Here is a 17,432-nt window from a genome sequence, read left to right as displayed (position 1 = left end):
CAAAACATCGCAATCAGTGTCTCTCACTTTCTATCTCAAGTCTTCTGTCACACACCATCATCTTTGTTAAAACATCTTTTATTTTAGCATTCCCCTGAACGTCCCCAATAAGACAGGTAAGATTAAAAAAACATGAAAAATTAAAAACAGGAAGATGCTGCTCTTGATCTTACCCGCAAAAACTATGTCCTGGCTTTGCTTTTACTCAGCCTGGAGTGAGATCTCCACCGGCAGTACAGCTCAGCCTACCTAGGTTCAAAAATTTTCAGCTCTGTTTGCTCTACTAAGCACCAAAGTTTGTTCTGAAACTCGATACCGTATCTGACACCACTGTATATACTTTACACAGCATTAATAATGGGGCTGGGCACACACGCGCGTCTGCACACACACAGACCTTGCAAAAATAAGCCTGAGGGCACCGTCTTTAACACAGTTTATTCACAGGAAAGTAATCATTTTCCATTTGTAGCATTCGAAATTTCACTTGAAACAACTGTAAGAATGTCTTCAAAATACAGCTGGCACTTTAAAGGCATATAAAACTTAAGACAAATGGCAAACAAAATAAGTATTTACCAATACCAAAAACAGATGTTGAGCTTCATATGTTCTTAAAAATCAGACTCCACTTAAAAGTTAAGGTATTTATACTACCTCCCGGGGCATTGTTAAAAAGGAAAGTGTGGCATAGGAAACAAGAGGTACCACACGCTAATTATTAAACACAGAAGTTGTGATTCTGTATTACTATCACCAATACAGTCACTGGAAATGTCATTTAGTAATCTCTTTTAGGCACTCTCAGATTCGTATTTAGTGCAATAATTTGTGACCTTCCTTCTTAAGTCATATCTCTCTACTTCCCTTCATTATTACAGCAGAGGAAAAAACACTTTCCCGACAGAAAACAAACAAACCAACCCCCTAAAAGTCTGAGCCAAACAGAGCTTTCAGCTGACGTGTGTCATCCTGCCTGTTTGGTGCGTACTTTGGTACCTTAGAGCTGGGTCTTTCTGATAGTGCAGCATTTTGAGGGGGGGTGGCAGGTAAAATGCAGGAGCACCTTTGCTGTAAGATGCTGCCGTCTTGAAATTCAGCAGGCTGCTGGAGAAAAGGACAGAGGAGGAAGGGATGAGGCCATCTGACTTTGCAATTGATTCAGGAAGAAAACTGATGGGAGACACTGGGTACCTATATAGTTACACCATTGCCAGACATGCAAAGAAAGTTGGCAGCACCCTGGGATTCCAAAATGGGCAGCTTCACTGCTGCTGCGATAAAAAAATTGGGTAGCTTTTAAAGGGAAGTTTCAGTGCAGAGAATTCACTTTCACGAATGGCAAAAATGGAAAAAGAAAATCTTAATAGCAGCTCACTCTCAGAAAAGATCTAAGTATTTGGAGTTAGCACTATTGCTTTTTTCAAAGGGACCCAAGGCAAGTCTTTGGTATTGCAAAACGCCTGTGAATAGACGCTGTGATCTGTGGGCATTACCGAGGAACGCGCTACGTATAGCTATTCCCGCCTGCATGAAATTAGTGTAAAAGCGATACCTGTCCGCAAGGCAGGGAGCAGAAATGACCGTGTGAAGTGGGTGATGAAGCAGGGCTGGCGTACACAGAATCCTACCAAAACATCTTACGGGGGGCAGGAAATTAATCACTTGGGTAGCTGCTTATTATTGAAGAGAAAAGCTACTGGCCTGCAAGCTGTGCTTTCAAAACAAAAAAAACTAGTACCCCGTGGTTTATCAGCAGTGTCAGCTCTTGGCTCGGTCCCAAGTGAACAGGTCTGGCTCTCAATGTTCCTTAGTCAGCTGGGGACAGTAACCTTGGCATGCACGGACTCGACATCCCTGCAGGAGCACAGAAGTGGGGGAAAAATATCCCTGGGATTACTGCTTCATTTCAAAAATAAGTCAGTCATACAAATGGGGAGGCTTATTACGAAGAAATAAAAAGGCGCAGCCAATAAGGATAAATGCTTGTAGACAGCACATTAAATGCATTGAGAACATCAAACACTATAAAAAAGTAATCTTAGGGAGACAAAAGCTGATGTAGTAAAAAAAATAGTAATAAAGGAGTCTATCTTAAGTAAAATTGAGTTGGGGGGGACACCATTTCCTTGCCATGAAGCCTTTTTTCCAATTATTTTTGGGGGATTCTAACTATAGCAGAACAAAACCCCCCAAAAAAGCAGAAAACCTTCTAGGAAAATTAGGAGTCCGTTTAGATGACTGGGAAGAATATCTCCAGAGAGGAAATAAAGCAGAGAAAGTAACACACCCTCAGAACCACAGCTCCCTACCCGCCTCCTGCCACTGGGGACGGGGGTGGAAAAGCAGAGGGAAGCACCATCACACGAACCAGGCACTGCGAGGAGAGGGCAAATTCAACAGCTCTCCTGGAAAAAATCCTCTCAGTCAGCGTACTGCATAACGTTACACGGATGCAGCTGGATCCGTAGCGGCAGCCCGTGGGAGAGCTGGGGGGGGCCCGGCTCCGGGAGCGACCGCGGGTTTCGAGGGGGAAGAGGCAGCCCTCCGCTTCCGCCTGCCTCTGCTCTCAACAGTCTAAGGTCTACCAAGGGACTTCTACACAAAGAGAGCTCGGACAACACCGCCACCTTTGCAAAAAGCCTTACCTCAGCATTTTGTTCATGTGGAATTGCTACTGTCAGTAGTCTAATGCACTGCAGGTCTGGGGCTGCAGAGTCACATATAAACCTTTTTAATTAACTAAAATAATCATGAGAATTAAATGCTGGTAGAGACAAAGACAGTAGTGTCACTGTTTTTTGATGGAAAACCCCACCTGTTTGTATTCAGATTTCTAAGCAAAGATCTCCTCAAAGCCTCAGAAATGTGCATGTTTATTAAAAAAAAAAAAAAAAAAAGAAACACAAAGTAAGAGCCCTTCTGCCACCTGGTGAAGAAATTCTGGCTTCCTCCATTTCCACCACCACAGTCACCTGCACCGGTGCCCCAGGACCTCCCGTGCTCCCCTCTCCTCCACGCTCTCGCCTGTCATCCCACGCACAGCTGGACAACGGGCCACCCCCTGCAGCACCCCCTGCAGCAGCTGGGCCCAAGGGACACACATCCAGCTGGCAGGACGCCGTGGCACAGCCTGTCCCTTGCTGGGGACACATCTGGGTCCTTCCCCGCCCACTGTCACAGATTTTTATGACATCCGGAGTTATTTCAAATATGTCCAATTTGCTTGAAACGCACCAAAGCTCAGGAGTCCTTAGGTAAAAACACAAGCCCCCTCCGCTTCGGCTGTGGCTCCTCTCCAATTCACTGCCCTCACTAATTCCCAAATGGCAGAGCCAAGGAGCTAAAGAGGGAGATGAGAACTACGGGAAGGTGGGGTTTTTTTAAATACCTATTGCACTCCGCAAGAGAAATAGGAGAAAAGAAAGATGACTCTGGTCACTTCAATGCTTATTCCTCTGCATTGCCGCAGCAAAGAAATTGTGTTCAGTACTCGTATAATCCTCAGCTTCTGAAAACACAAATAGCGTGTTTGTATTCATATTGTAATTGTTTGCACTGCTCCTAAACATACTAAAACTCTCTATATAATTGTATTAAAAAGCAGCAAAGGTTTTTCTACCAACTTTAAAGACTGTTTTTGTTTGGGGTTTTGTTGGGTTTTTTTGTTTTTTAAGTAGACTTCTTTGTGCTTTCTTTAGGTGAGATTGATCAAGGTAACCACAAGATCTTCAAGCAAATCTGCCACAATTAAAAAAAAATATATATCTATATACACACCCTATGAGAAAATTGGAACAGCATATTACTTCTTGTTCTTTGACAGTTGTCAAGGGCATTCCCAGGCCGATTTAATTATTCAGCAACCTTGTCTGAGACAAGCCAATACAGGAAACATAAACATACCATTAAATGTTTCAATTAAAATCCCAAGTAAGTTCCCACCACTAAATGATTTAGTTCAGCCACATCCTGTAAACCTAAACGTCAAGACAGGAGAGGTAAACAGAAGCCAAATGATAATTCAGCTGAGGTACATCTTGGGTATTCCCTAGCACACTCTACTGCCGAAAACAGGAACATTCATTGCTCATATTGACGCATTTCACAAGTGGAAACACATTACAGCATCTGAGAACGGAGATTGTGCTGGTTTGGAAAAATACACCTCGATTCTTGGGGAGCAAACAGAAAGATACAAGAGATCCTGTCCTGGAGATCTAGGAATCCAACAAGCGTTGGCTCTAAATTTAAACTCAGGCGTGAATATCTCTGTCCCAGCTCACGTTTGTGTTGTGGTCTGGGGGAAGCGGCTGACACGCAGGTAGTTAGGACAACTCTTCAGTCTTCATAATCCCCTCTTTTTTAAGTCAAGTCACCAACTGTAAAATTTATTGGACGCACAGCACGGAGAGTATGGTTTTCCATAAACTGGGTACAACACAAGCATTGTCAATACCAACATCTCCACAAATCAGACCAAAGGGTCTTCACCTTTGGCAAAGGCAGACAGCAGTTCAGAGTCGACAGCCAGCGCAGAAGCTGTGGCTTCTTTGCTGAAGATGGACGTCCCCTCCTCAGGAGTAGGGCAGACCACAACTTGTACACTCTCTGTATGTTCCCCCTTCTCCCAAACACACAGTAATGATTTATAGGCATTGTTTTAAAGCCATTTTCATAGTACAAGACAGATATTCAAGACTTTACATCGCTCTGCTAATTAAACACTTGTCGTCTCAGTCTCTTGACAGTGTAATTCTTTTGGAGGACAACATCAGAAACAAAAGTACTCCAGAGAAGTAATCGTATGGAAAAAGTTCTTGCTGATAAATAAGTGATGTGCATCACATTTTTATATATCCCTGATACTTTCAGCTGAAAGTTTCATGGTTTTCCCATTATTAAATAGCTTCACAGAAATTCAGTTAATTCAGTTTGCAATAGTCCATTGCCCTCAGGCTTAGAAGAAGCTTCTGCCTTGGTGAGGTTTCTGTGCTCCTTTTAGACAGTAGACAGTTATGCTGCACTTAAAAAATAAAAATATCATACAAAAAATAAAAAATTTTCAAATCTTGAAAATAGTGATTGTTCTTTGTATTTTCCATTCAACTTTCACGTCAAATTGACCACAAAGTTCTTGTCTATAAGCATCTTCAAAAATTTCTGCTCAGCATTGATGTTGTGGTATTCATTCTAAAGAGATGAGAGGGAATAATAAAAAAAAATAAATTCAAATTATTACCAGAAGCATCACTTTGTTGTTCTTTCCTTTTAATTACCTGTAATACTTGGAAGATGCTAAGAGTAGGAAAGCTCTGGGGAAAGACTTCTTAGCAAAGGCTGTAGCACAGTCTCCCATGAAAACAGGTGAGTGACTCTATGGCTCAAAACTAGATTAGATTTTCCATTAGGACACAAACCAAAAGGGATGCTCCTTCAGTGGCAAGAATGGGCAAGACATAGTCTCACACAAGTCCTTCCATTACTAACTCTCCCAACTCCTCCCCATGCTTAGAGGCAACAGCTGCATAACCACACTGACAGCACAGGCAGTCAGAAAATGACTGATTCTCAAAGCTTAATGCAGGTTCTTGAAAAGCACACATCAGGCATTTGTAAATCGGATGCAGCCTGCCAATCAGTTTCAACAAGCCAAAACCAACCCATCGTCTGTGCTGTATCCAGCTCCTGCATACGCAAGAGACCACTGAGGTTAGTGGAGGACAGCACAAGGGAAGTAAGTTTACTGACAATCTTAGACACCGAGTCCAGTAAATTAAAATGAATATAATACACATACTGCAAAAAAGATTATATGTATGTAGTGTAATATTTACAACTTAATGCCACTAAAGAACTAAAGATAGGGTTTTTGTTTAGTTGTTCGTTTTTCAAAGTTTCAAGATTTTAGGGAACTTATGGATGTCTATTCAACTCGTGATCAACCTTACCCAAGCTTGGTATACATTGCAAAAAAGCACCCGCAGAGAGAAGCCTCAACATGAAGGCGAGTTCAGTGTCAGAGGAAAGTTATCTCAGAGCAGCGGGCACCTAGGAGTCCTCACAGAGACATGAGAGGCTCCTATGGGCACTGCCCCTATCCTTCCTCTTCAGGAAAGGGAGGAGGAAAGAAAATGGTCCCCACATGCACTGGGTGTGCACGTAGAAAACTGTTCACATTGAGGTAAAGGGCCGAGATGGAGTTGCTCCGAGGACAGAGCTGAAGACAAAAGCAGAGATAAAAGAAAACAAGAGGCATGACCGTAGCAAAGCAGGAGGGAGGAGAAGGCACCCCTGATGTTTGCCAGCCTCCTGCTGCTCCCTCTCCTGGTGAGTTGTGGCTTCCCCCTCCTGGAAGCAGTTCCTTCTCTTCCTACCCCCCTCCAACAGCTGCTTTTCTTTTCTGCTTTCGATTTCTGAAATTCAGCTCTTTTCCTAACTACAAGTTTGTAGGTCTCAACTCCTGTCATCTCCCTTTGCTGCTCTTTCTCTTTTTTAAGAAGTTCGGCAACTATGACAAATTGTGCAAGTAGGTACCAAGGAAAAAGAGAATGCGAACCAGAAACAAGGCTATTCATGTTCTGACAGTGCTAGCAAATACGCCTCTATGAACAAGAGCTGCGTAGCAAAGCAAAACAGAACGTACAAATGGACGCATCTCGTGTAGACATTGCAGAATACGGTGTAGCACAAAGGACACAAATACCATTATCCACATTTTTCAGAAACAAAAGCAGAGATGAAGAGATTCAAGCGATGTTAACCCATGAGCAGCTGAACCAGGAGAAGACGGGAGGCCTTTCTGACCCGCAGTCCACACTTCTATCTATATTGAATTGTCTTCCCCAGTTACCAGCTATATTTCTCTCAGCATAAACAAGCGTGCGTTACCTGCATCATCTGAGACATTGTGTCATTGCCGTAGTAGTGCAAAGAACTGTTTCTGTCAGTGAAGTCGTACTTGAAGCCTGCCAGGTGAACTTCATGGCATATGTGAAATGCTAGCGTAATGGCAATTAGCCCCGTTGTTGGATGCTTGGGTTTCTAAAACGAAACACAAAGAGCACGCATACATAAATAACTGGCAGCTTGACAGGAACAGCAAACCGAAGAACGAAGACAGCAGAAATCAGGCAGCCTGGCTCTTCTACAGATGTTTGGTTTTGTAGTTTGATCCCCTCGTGTCTCATAAGGAGTAAGGTACTGCCTGCAGGTTTTCCATGAGCGAGGTGTCTGCCATGTTGGCCTTCCCCGGGATTCTCCGGTTTCTAGCGAGGGCTGAGCCCATACTGTAGCCCTTCCCTCCGCATAGGCATCAGGAAGGTCTCCCCATCCCTCTGCTCAGCAACCTACTTTCATGAAACTGCTCAGGCTTCAACAGATTGGAGACCACTTCACCCCATCAAATTTGACTGAATTAGCAGGTGTGTTCAGAAGTTTCTAGATGATGGAGATCCAGATGACCAGAACATGACATGCCTCAAATCTTCGTAACACCAAACTAAAAAAAGCACAAATGCTACTGCTACATAAATTTGGTTGCATTTGAACTTTTTCAAAGCAGGGAAATTACAGAAGAACACAGCTTTAGACCTTCCCTCACTATTTCCATTAGAAGAAAAGAAACTGTAGATAAAATTGCTTATGTCTCCCTACAGTGAGATAGCTCTGAAGTAAACGCAATGTAAAATATCAAGAGCAGGTCATAAACAGGTTTTAACTGGGCAAAATTAAGAGCACCTAACCGAAAATTAGCATTTCTTACAAGAGCATAGAACAACTCCTTGCAACCATCTGTCCTATCTTGTGAGCGAGTACATGACTGTTTTAGCAGCAGCTGTGGCTAAAACGATCTGGAGAAGTAAATGATGCAAGGTTTGTAGAGAGAGGTGAACTCTTTCAGTAGACCAACAGATGAAGCTAGGCAGAGAAAGCGTCCCCAGAAATGGACAAAACTTTCAGGCACTAATGCCCTTCTTAGCTAAAATAACAATTTTCTCAGAGACCAAACGAGCTACACGCTTTCAGTAGCTGCAATCAAACCTCAAAATGAGCAGAAAATCACATGCTTTTTTGAACTCTTACCCAAGGCTCAGTTCATTTGCCTCTGAAAATGAAGCAGGCAAACCAGTACTGGACAACTCAGTGCAGAGAGAAGGCAGATACACTTGATGATACAGAAAAATATTTCTTTGTATCGTAAGGTGAAAGAACAAATCCTCAGGAAAAAGTTACTAACATCAGCTCTGTAAGCCTAATCAAAATCACAGAACTGAACTATCACCTTTTATGTAGAATTTTTTTGTACCTTTGTACAACTCTTGGAGTACTCCAGAAATAACATCAACTTAAAATGCACACTATTGGCCAGGGCTCCTGCCAGTTAGCAAAACAACTTTCTGCCCTGGGGGCCCAATATCATAAATTTAGTGGTGACTCTGTTGCAATGTCCACACTAAACAGGACCCCAAAATTATGGCAGGAATGCTACATATCAGTATTAGCGCTACTTGGAAATAGCAGGAATATCACAGGTTGCAACTAGCTCTGTTTACCTTTGGCTGTCATAAAGTTCACCTCAAAAGAAGATACTAAAAAAAGCAACGCTACTTTTAAAATGTATTATCACGCTAGCGCCCTGGAAATATCCAGATATCCTCGGCCTGTAATGAAATTTTTTCAGCCAGTCATGTTTAATGGGAATAAGCACAGCCCTGGAATGACTGCAACACTCTCACTTCAGCGCTGCTGGGGCAGCACATCTGATTTTACAGTTGTTCGTCCCGGCTCTGCTAACACCATCACAGTTGCTACCGAAGAAACAGAAATGCTTGCTGGACTATGCACAAATGTGCACACAGGGAACATGAGATTGGCTTAATGGAAAAGGCAGAGACAGCAGGGAAAGCAATAGCGGTCTTCGGCATCTCCTGCAGGCAGAGGGGGCTGAAGCACAGGACAGGGAAGGCAGCACCAGCCCTCCCCTGGGACGCGCTACGGGACAGAGGGCTCTGAAGTGGGTCCTGCAAAAGGCCGCCCTGCCAACGGGAACCCCAAGGCACGACCCGCAGCTTAACCCAGCTGTGCCAGAGCGACTGCAGATGTGCGGGCTCCCAGCCACGGCCCGCCTCTGAGCGGGGAGGAAAAGTCAGGAAAAGCATGCCTGAGCTTGACCATCGCTGCTGCCGGGGACGAGGGGCTGCAAAAGCCCTGGGACGGAGCAAGTAGGGTGTGGAGGTGGCGGAAAGGGGCTCCAAGCATGGACGTGCTCTGCCCCAGCTCTGGGCAGGGGTGCCCAGCAAGCAGGAGAGGAGCAGAGGGCATGCACGCTACCCAAAGCGACTGAGGGGCCTGTGCCTCCGCACCAGCTCCAGGACACCAGGCACAGCTCTTTGGCTCACTGGCAGCGCTGGTCTTGCTTTTACTCCCACCGAGAGGGGAGCACAGGAAGAGACAGGAGGGATTTCTGGAGCCATGGAGGCCACGGACGTTCTGTGGCCCTTTAGGAGATGGTTAGGCGCCCAACTACTACGCTGCTTTCTTCCCACCCTCGCTGAAGAGCTGAAACACCACAGAGCCCCGGCAAGCACGCAGCCAAACTGGGTATTCCAGTTTGAGAGTTAATAAGGGAGGAAAAAGCCACTAGTAGGCTGAAAAAAAGAAATTAAAAAAAGAGAAAAGAAAAAAAAAAAAAGGCACAAAAACTCCCAAAAGCAAAGAACCCTCAACTCCCTCAAACACTAGGAAGACTGAACCAGAAAAACGTTGTGGTAGATACTCCACAGTGACAGCCTGTCAAACGTTTCCACATGTGTCAGTTGGCTGATCCTGATAAAGTAGCTCTGTGCAGTGACACGACCCCCGGGAACAGTATTTGGGCTAAACAGCACGACATCAGTCCTGACGGCGCAAGGGAGGTCTCCAGCTTGAAGCCTTACCTTTCATCAGGAACATTCTTCAGCCATAAACTGACAGTTAGAATGTATTTTTATGTCCAAATTGTCGGTTAACTCATTACAATGCTTGGCATCAAATCAGTAAGCACAAGAATGCTGCTAGACATATGTCATTAGTGCGGGGCTGGAATATCCTGTATGCTCCCTAGTCCCTACCCTCCCCCAGCAGCGTGAAATTGCAGCAGTGTTAGAATTACTGGGTTGTTGGGGTTTTGGGGGGTTTTGTTTGTTTGGTGTGGGGCTTTTTTAGTGTTTTGGTTTTGGTGGGGGGTTTTGTTAGGGTTTTTTTTGGTTTGTTGTTTTGTGGTTTGGTTTTTTGGGTTTGTTTGTTTGTTGTTGGTTGGTTGGTTTTGTGTGTGTGTGTTTATTTAAGAAAAACTATAAAACACCCTACATTTAATAATTCAAGATTCCTTAATATTTCTAGAGGTTCTTTAGATCTGCCATGTTCCAATGTCTGTCTGCTTTTCCCAATTTTTAAAATGCATTATGCCTGCCCGCAACAGCGGTCTCATTTAATACTAATTTTAGAATCCATAAAAAGAGATTTTTGGCATACAAGGCTACCCACTCTCTTTCTGGATTCCATTTTCCCATCTTTTTTGAGGACCATCTAAATGCAAACTAATGCTACGTGAACCTAAAAGATGTTCTAACATAGTCCACTATAATAAAGAGATAATTACCTCTGAGTACACATTTGGTCGCACAACACTAGAAGGCACAGAAGAAAAAAGCCTACCTCTTTTTTGGGAAACCTTGTTGGGAAACGAAGCCATTCATAAGCCGTTTTTCTGGTGATGCTGGGATCAAGAATCCTGATTTGACTAGATTTGTATATCATGTTCAGAGCTGGTTTCTTCCAAAAGCCTTTAGCACTCTGTAACAGGCAAGCAAATACACATTTTTAATGACTACGAACAGTAGATTCTGGTTTTGTAGCAGCTGTAACGAGAACGAAATCCAAGGGCAGGAGGTTGACGAAGAAGAAGAGGAGCATCGAATCTCCCAAAGTCCAACAAAAACATGTGCCACATCATGCTCCTGCACCAGGATAACCCACTGCAGCAGCAGAGGCTGGGGCCGGCTGGCTGGAAAACAGCTCCTGACAGACAACACGCACCACCAGCGTGCCCTGGAGGCAGTAAATGCTCGTTGTGTGCTTCGCCACGTGAATAAGAGCATAGAGAACAGGCAGGCAGAAGTTATCACTCTCAAGTACTTCGTACTGTGCCCTTCTGCTGTTTTGGGCTCCCCCCTGTGCAAGAGAGTGTCAAACCGGGGCAAGCTCAGCAGGCGGCCACTAAAACGGCCGAGGGGCCGGAGCGCACAGCTAACAAGAAGGGTCTGAGGAGGCCGGGTTTTGTTCAGCCCATCTTCAAGTATCTGGTAGGGGTTTACAAAAAGAGACAAGATCAGACTTTTCTCGGAGGCGCACAGTGAAAGGATGAGGATAAATTCTTTCCTGGGAGGGTGGTGCAGTACTGAAACAGAGATTGTAGAAATATCCCCGGCAATACTCAAAACTTACCTGGATGATGCCCTGAGAATCTGTACGTCTTTGAACTTGGCCCTGCTCTCTTTCAACAGGGTTTTGAACTAGAGACCACCAGAGAGATTATTCTGCAATTCCACCAAGCACGCAGGATAAAGTAATCTGGGAAATGGCTGAAGCATGCGTGTCAGAATATGAAACAGTGCTAAGAAGAAGATAAAAGGGCATTTCCAAGAGAAAAACTGCTTTGGGGTGAGGAACTGATCAAATATGTGGGTGAGAAAGAGGACAGAAGCATTTATAGGAAAGGGATATTGAGCAGACTGACTGGGAGATCCAGTGCTCCCCCCAGCTAGGAGGACCAAGGTTAAAGGCAAAACAGATGTTTCACACCAGAGGTGTGTGGCAAGCTGAGCCAAGGTGCATGAATAGTTACACTTACTATTTTCTGACCACCTAGTATCTCCCACAGCCACTTCAAGTCACGTGGTTTGAAGACGATGAGAACAACAGTCGTATTAGGGTCGTAGTGGATCGGATCTGAGAAGATGGATTCCGGGTAAGAAAGGCGGAAAGTCGTCCTCCTCCCAACATCTTCTTCGTATCCTATAACAGGGCCATTATTCATTCTGCAGGACAGAGACACAGAGATGGCAATGACTACCCCGCCCACGCCCTTACTGTGCGGTGGCCGGCACACGCATTAGTCTGCAGGACAGAGAGCGTGTCCAGGTACAGCAGGGTTTAATGGCCCAGCGTTTACTTATCACATTACATGGTAGGTGAGCAATTATCAGGTGCACTCACCCTCTAACTCAGAGGGATCAAGCACATATGGGAACTTGGCCAAGGCGGTTTAGAATACAATCACACGATTGCTTACTGTGTGTCACTCGAGCAGGCGGCCTTCTGATTTGGTGCAAACACAGAAGCTGGAGAAGACCAAAGAGAATATCTGGCTTGGAGAATTACCCATTGCTCCATTCATGCTACTAGATGATTCGAGTCATACGGGAGGCAATTCAAGAATGTTTTAATACTCTTCACTCTCTACAGCATACAGGAACAGGGATTACGACTGTGTACCTGATGCTGATACATCTCTGTGTTTGCCTTTTTTGTTTGGGGTTTTCTGGGTGTTGGGTTTTTTCTCTTTTTTTCTAAATATTACTTGCACATCTGCCACTTGATATATAAGTTTTGGATATAACAGATTAATAAGCAGTGAGGTGGGTCAGGTCTCTCTGCTCTGAGGTGTTAGAGGGGCTGTGTTTCAGTCTCCATCTTGCAATTTTTGCTTGGTGGGTGTGTCGCATATTCTTTGGAGAATTCAGGCAGTCTCTGTATGCTCCACTCCTGCCAATGTGACTGACTGCTCAGAATAGGAGGCACACTGCTTAGGAGCAAGTGTTTGCAAAACAAGGTATGCAGAAAAGGGAATATTCCAAAGTTTTATCAGAAGTCATCATTAAATACAGAATGCAAACACCACCTCTTTGTTCATTCACAGTAAACAAGTGTGTGCTATATTTCTGAAACAGTTTTGAATTTATAGCTGGTTTTAAAAGTGTGACACCAGTCTACGCAAAGATTTCCATTTTAAGAAGAATAGACAGATCTACAAGAATTGAGTATTCTCAAATACTTGAAATAGCTTAAAAATAATCCATGGAGCTTCCTTGCATCATTATACTACACTGAAAATAAGTGCAAGGTGGGTTTTTTTATAAAGCAGAAAGTTGTCAGGCAAGTAAAGTTTCCCAAGAACTGGGATATTATCTGGATCACTTTCTATAATTTTAAGTTTATAAGAGAAGCTACAACTGAAGAATTGCATGTATTCATTTCCACCTTATCAGTACGTTTTCAAATGCATGTCAAACTCCATGCTTTGTATACAACTTTTTATGGTAGTGCTTGAAGACTGAAACACTATTACTAAAACAAGCATTAGGATTGATGGCAAAATAACAAAAGTGAGATTTTGTTCAATGTTCAACACAATGTGGAAGCAGACAAACTGAAATGGCAGCTCAGAGGCTTTAGTGAAAGAGGGTTCAGGCGCCCTATCTGACAGGGTACCTACAGGCAGAAGGGCTGTTTAATCAGTTACCATCTCAATTCCTGCAAAGGAGAAACTGATTTATCTTTTTCTTGATGTGCAGAAAATTCTATTATAATCAGTCAAATAGTCCACTTTCAGCTTGCTTGGCATTTGAGCTTTTTTTGTTTCACCCCTCCTTGCCTGTTCCTCTCTGAGCACTTCCCCAGTTTCCCTAGTCCAGATGCCTCTTCTTCAGACCCCGGCATCCTCTGGCAGGTCGAGACATCTCATGAACTTCCAATATGAACTTAACACGCTTGAGGAAAAGGGGCAGACATCAACATCATCCTCCAGTTGACACGTGCCAGCACAAACGTTACATTTAATCCACTCCAAGCAGCGCACACGCCAGCACAGGGGTAAGAGAGGCGTGGTGTGGAAGGTAAGAGGCAGGGCTGCCCGGGACATGCAGGACTCCGGGCTGTCACGTGCTTGGACCCATCCCTGATGGCAGCAGCTTGCACGCCTGTACATGAGGCAGACTGACCACCCAGTGATTCTTCCTCCCCCATATCAATCAATCTGTGCAATAAAACACTGATCCATCTTTTCCCAAAATTTTTTTCAATGAAGGAGGCTGTGACAGAATAAGTAAAACAGGAATTTTTTGTACAATAACTGAACTTCAAAGCTGACAGCAAAAGTTTGTTAATTCTTTGCATGTACACAAAATTAAAAGGAGATACCATTTACCTTATTATGACGTCATATGAGTCAATTTTCTCCCCTAATGTCTTATTTCGAAGTACTCCTCCATTACCGACCACAACACATCGTCGACAGGCAATGCTGTGGAACAAACAGAATTTTTAATATGCACGACTTCTCTTGCTTCATATTGTTATTAATGATATATTTGCATTTAGCTGGCTTATTTACTAACTGAGGTCCTGTATCTTCTACACTCCTTGGCCCCTACAGAGCAGTGTCAATCCTATATCACATGCTAAGGCTGCTTTCAAAAAAATGCAGCTGCATTATTTCAGGGACTGTCAAAATCAGGAAATGGCTTCTTTCATGTAAAACTGTTTTTATACATGTCCTTTTTCTAGTGGTTTGCTGTTTAAGATCATCTAACCAGTTGGTGATATGGATGCCAATTATCTTCCACAATGCTTCAAACTTGTCCCAGTCTGGGGGTATACCAACCAGGATAGAGTATGTCTGGAAAAACTAACGCAAAATTAAGGTGCTTGTGCAATATTGTACAACTCCGCAACTCTAGATATCTCCCAACATAAGCTAAAGCAGCAAGATTTATGTTCACAATTTACTTTACAGGCCTCTGAATTGTACATGTGAAAAACCTTAGCCCAATGACACATGTGATGGCTCTTCAAATGAATAGAATCATGTTGATTTTTCTCCCTCTACTTAGAAAGTGCTGTCTAAACATGTTTAAACACGTGCTGAAGTGCATGCTGTCATGACATAACAAGAGGAATACACTTGATTAAAAGTTGCATTCTCATATGACTAGATTCAAATCAGACAACATTACTACATATATGAAACACTGAGCTACAAATTAGATCTTATACTACATCCAATCAAAATAATTGTAATCCCTTTCAGATTTAGAATATACTCAGAGTTAAAAAGCACTCAAAAAAGGTATTACGCAAATGCTAAACTTATGAAAGTAAATTCTAATGGTATGATTTTCTAAGTTATGCCAGGTTTTCTACTTGTATCTTTTGCTCTCTACTGTCTTATTTGAATGCTAGTAAAATGTGTGCTTTGCTTAAAAAAAAAAAAAAAAAAAAAAAAAGCACACAGACAATCTTGCTGTTTTTTTACTCAAGAAATTTTGCCTCTTTAGGGAAGGTTCACATCCAATGTATAAGATTGCAAACTCCTCCTTACAGAACAAGTACATCATTTTTTCTGGTAAAAATGCTTTTTTATTTAGAGCAAAAGCTGTTCAACTTGGTTGCAGCAAGAACAGTGGCAAAATCAAAACGCTGGTATTTTCTTCAGACACAAACAGGCTCACAGCTTACTGAGGATGAGCCACCTCCCAACATCCCACTCCCGCAGTTCTTCATATAAGAAAAAGGCTCTATGCCATTTCTTACTGCAGGGGACCCCAGGACTGTGTCCCAAAGAATACTATAATCTGTATTAAATACCTAGTGTGGTACTTTATGCGGACTAATTTCTCCTCAGATAGTCCAACCTGTTTTTTCAGCTGAGGAGAGTATTATTCAACATCAATCAAAACAGCCTGTTCCAGCCGAGACTGACCGACATATCAATGCACAAAGCAGTGCCCTATATTTCCTACAGAATTGTTAACGCAGTTATGCTGTACTGCATGCGGGCTAGGGAAAAGAAACTGGGCCTCAAAGCAATGCTGACAACGTGAAGCTTACAGAAAAGGTGACATGAGAATAAATGCCAACTGTAAAAAAGAACTGTATTTCAAAAGAAATGCTGGGATGGCATCTTCTCACCTGCTGCTCTAGGGTCACACCTGCAGAGGGAGTTGCCTTTAAAAATTTTTACATATATATAAAAAAATTTTTTTTTATATATATATTAAAAAAAAAATAAAAATAGTACTGCTAAATGCAGCTCTCAGGGTGGGGTGACATGGAAAAAGCTGGCACACCTTTCTCTAGTGTTTCCTGAGCAGCTTAGTAGAAGCCAAGCATTCATAAAAAGATTTCCAGCTAATGCCACAAGTCCATGTGACTCGGTACCACAGAAATCAGAGGGGTGAAAACCTGTTACACCATCCTGTCCTCAGTATGCTCATTCCCTCTACACCCACAAAACCCTTCCCTCTCTACTCCAGGACTGCTTCAGCCCATTCATTTTCAAATTAGTTTTTCAATCTAGTTTTAAGATATCCTGAGAAAGCAGGCTGATGAATATATGCCTCTTGCAAAGTTTACAAGGAAGGGAGCAGCAGTTACCCTTTTCCCAAATTATGCTTTGTTACTTGCAGCTGTTTCATAGAGCTCAAAGCCAGAACCTGGGCCACAGAGAAGCAACAGCGAGGAGAAACAGGACAACTGGGCAAAAACCGCCATCAGTAAGTGATGAAGGTGGAATGAGGGAGAGGGGGAAAAAGCGCAGAATTAGCATATGGTTGTATCACATTTTCCTGTCATTTTCAGCATGCCTCTCTAAACCACTGAAAGTTTCAATCATCTCAAACCTCTGAATTCAGTGTCACCAAAAGTTATGTGGCCGCAGCTGGGTAACTGAGGTACAAACCTCATCACCACAATGCAAATCCTGAACTGCTACTCATACTCCAACTCCTGGTAGCACCTCCTGGCTAGAGCATTGTCGCCGGTGCGCTGTTGTGGGGTTGCTGAGGGTTGAAGAACAGCAGGTTCTATTAAACTATCTTTATCTCAACCCACGAGTTTTTCTCACTCTTACCCTTCCGATTCTCTCCCCGTCCCGCTGGGGGTGGGGGGAGTGAGTGAGCGGCTGCGTGGTATTTGGCTGCCTGCCAGGTTAAACCACGACAAGCATCCATCCCCGATGTTTGGGGGACACCCTGGTTTGGCAGTGACTGGCACACCATGCAGGAACTCATCTTCAGGTCTCAATAAAAAGCCAGAAAAATAGCTCCTAATCTTGCTGAATATTTTTTTAATACTCTCCAACTACTTGTTGTGAATTCACAAAAACTATGTCAATTCCATTACAAGTGATTTGTATGATCGTGATAAGTGATATTCTGACCATGATAAGCAGCCAAAAGGTTACTCTGAGGAGGCACAGCTTGTTCCGTCCCTTGTAGATGAACTTTAAGTGATTCCTTATTACATACCTCCCATTTTTTGACAGAGACTATGATTTAAGAAGCTTTTTCACTATGTCAGTCCCTAGCTATTGAAATCATGCCTTCCACTCT

General features: G+C 43.3%; 1 protein-coding gene across 4 annotated transcripts in view; it reads right to left on the bottom strand.

Moving 5' to 3' along the window:
• Positions 1-2,854: 2,854 nt before the first annotated feature.
• The window catches only part of ST3GAL6 (ST3 beta-galactoside alpha-2,3-sialyltransferase 6), a 45,544-nt gene continuing 30,966 nt past the window's right edge, over positions 2,855-17,432 (bottom strand). For 3 of the 4 annotated variants that reach the window (XM_075167509.1, XM_075167538.1, XM_075167528.1), the window contains 5 exons: positions 14,249-14,344; positions 11,894-12,080; positions 10,699-10,836; positions 6,892-7,044; positions 3,822-5,193 (listed from right to left, as the gene is read on the bottom strand). In XM_075167509.1, the coding sequence (XP_075023610.1) occupies positions 5,113-5,193; positions 6,892-7,044; positions 10,699-10,836; positions 11,894-12,080; positions 14,249-14,344 (655 nt within the window). In that variant the 3' untranslated portion in view covers positions 3,822-5,112. Of the gene's footprint in view, positions 5,194-6,891; positions 7,045-10,698; positions 10,837-11,893; positions 12,081-14,248; positions 14,345-17,432 lie in introns of all 4 variants that reach the window. The other variant, XM_075167519.1, reaches the window with a different exon arrangement.

Source organism: Calonectris borealis, chromosome 1, assembly GCF_964195595.1.
Source record: "Calonectris borealis chromosome 1, bCalBor7.hap1.2, whole genome shotgun sequence".
In the NCBI taxonomy this organism is placed as follows: domain Eukaryota; kingdom Metazoa; phylum Chordata; class Aves; order Procellariiformes; family Procellariidae; genus Calonectris; species Calonectris borealis.
The sequence above is the reverse complement of the archived record's forward strand: the minus strand, read 5'-3'. Positions and strand labels throughout refer to the sequence as shown.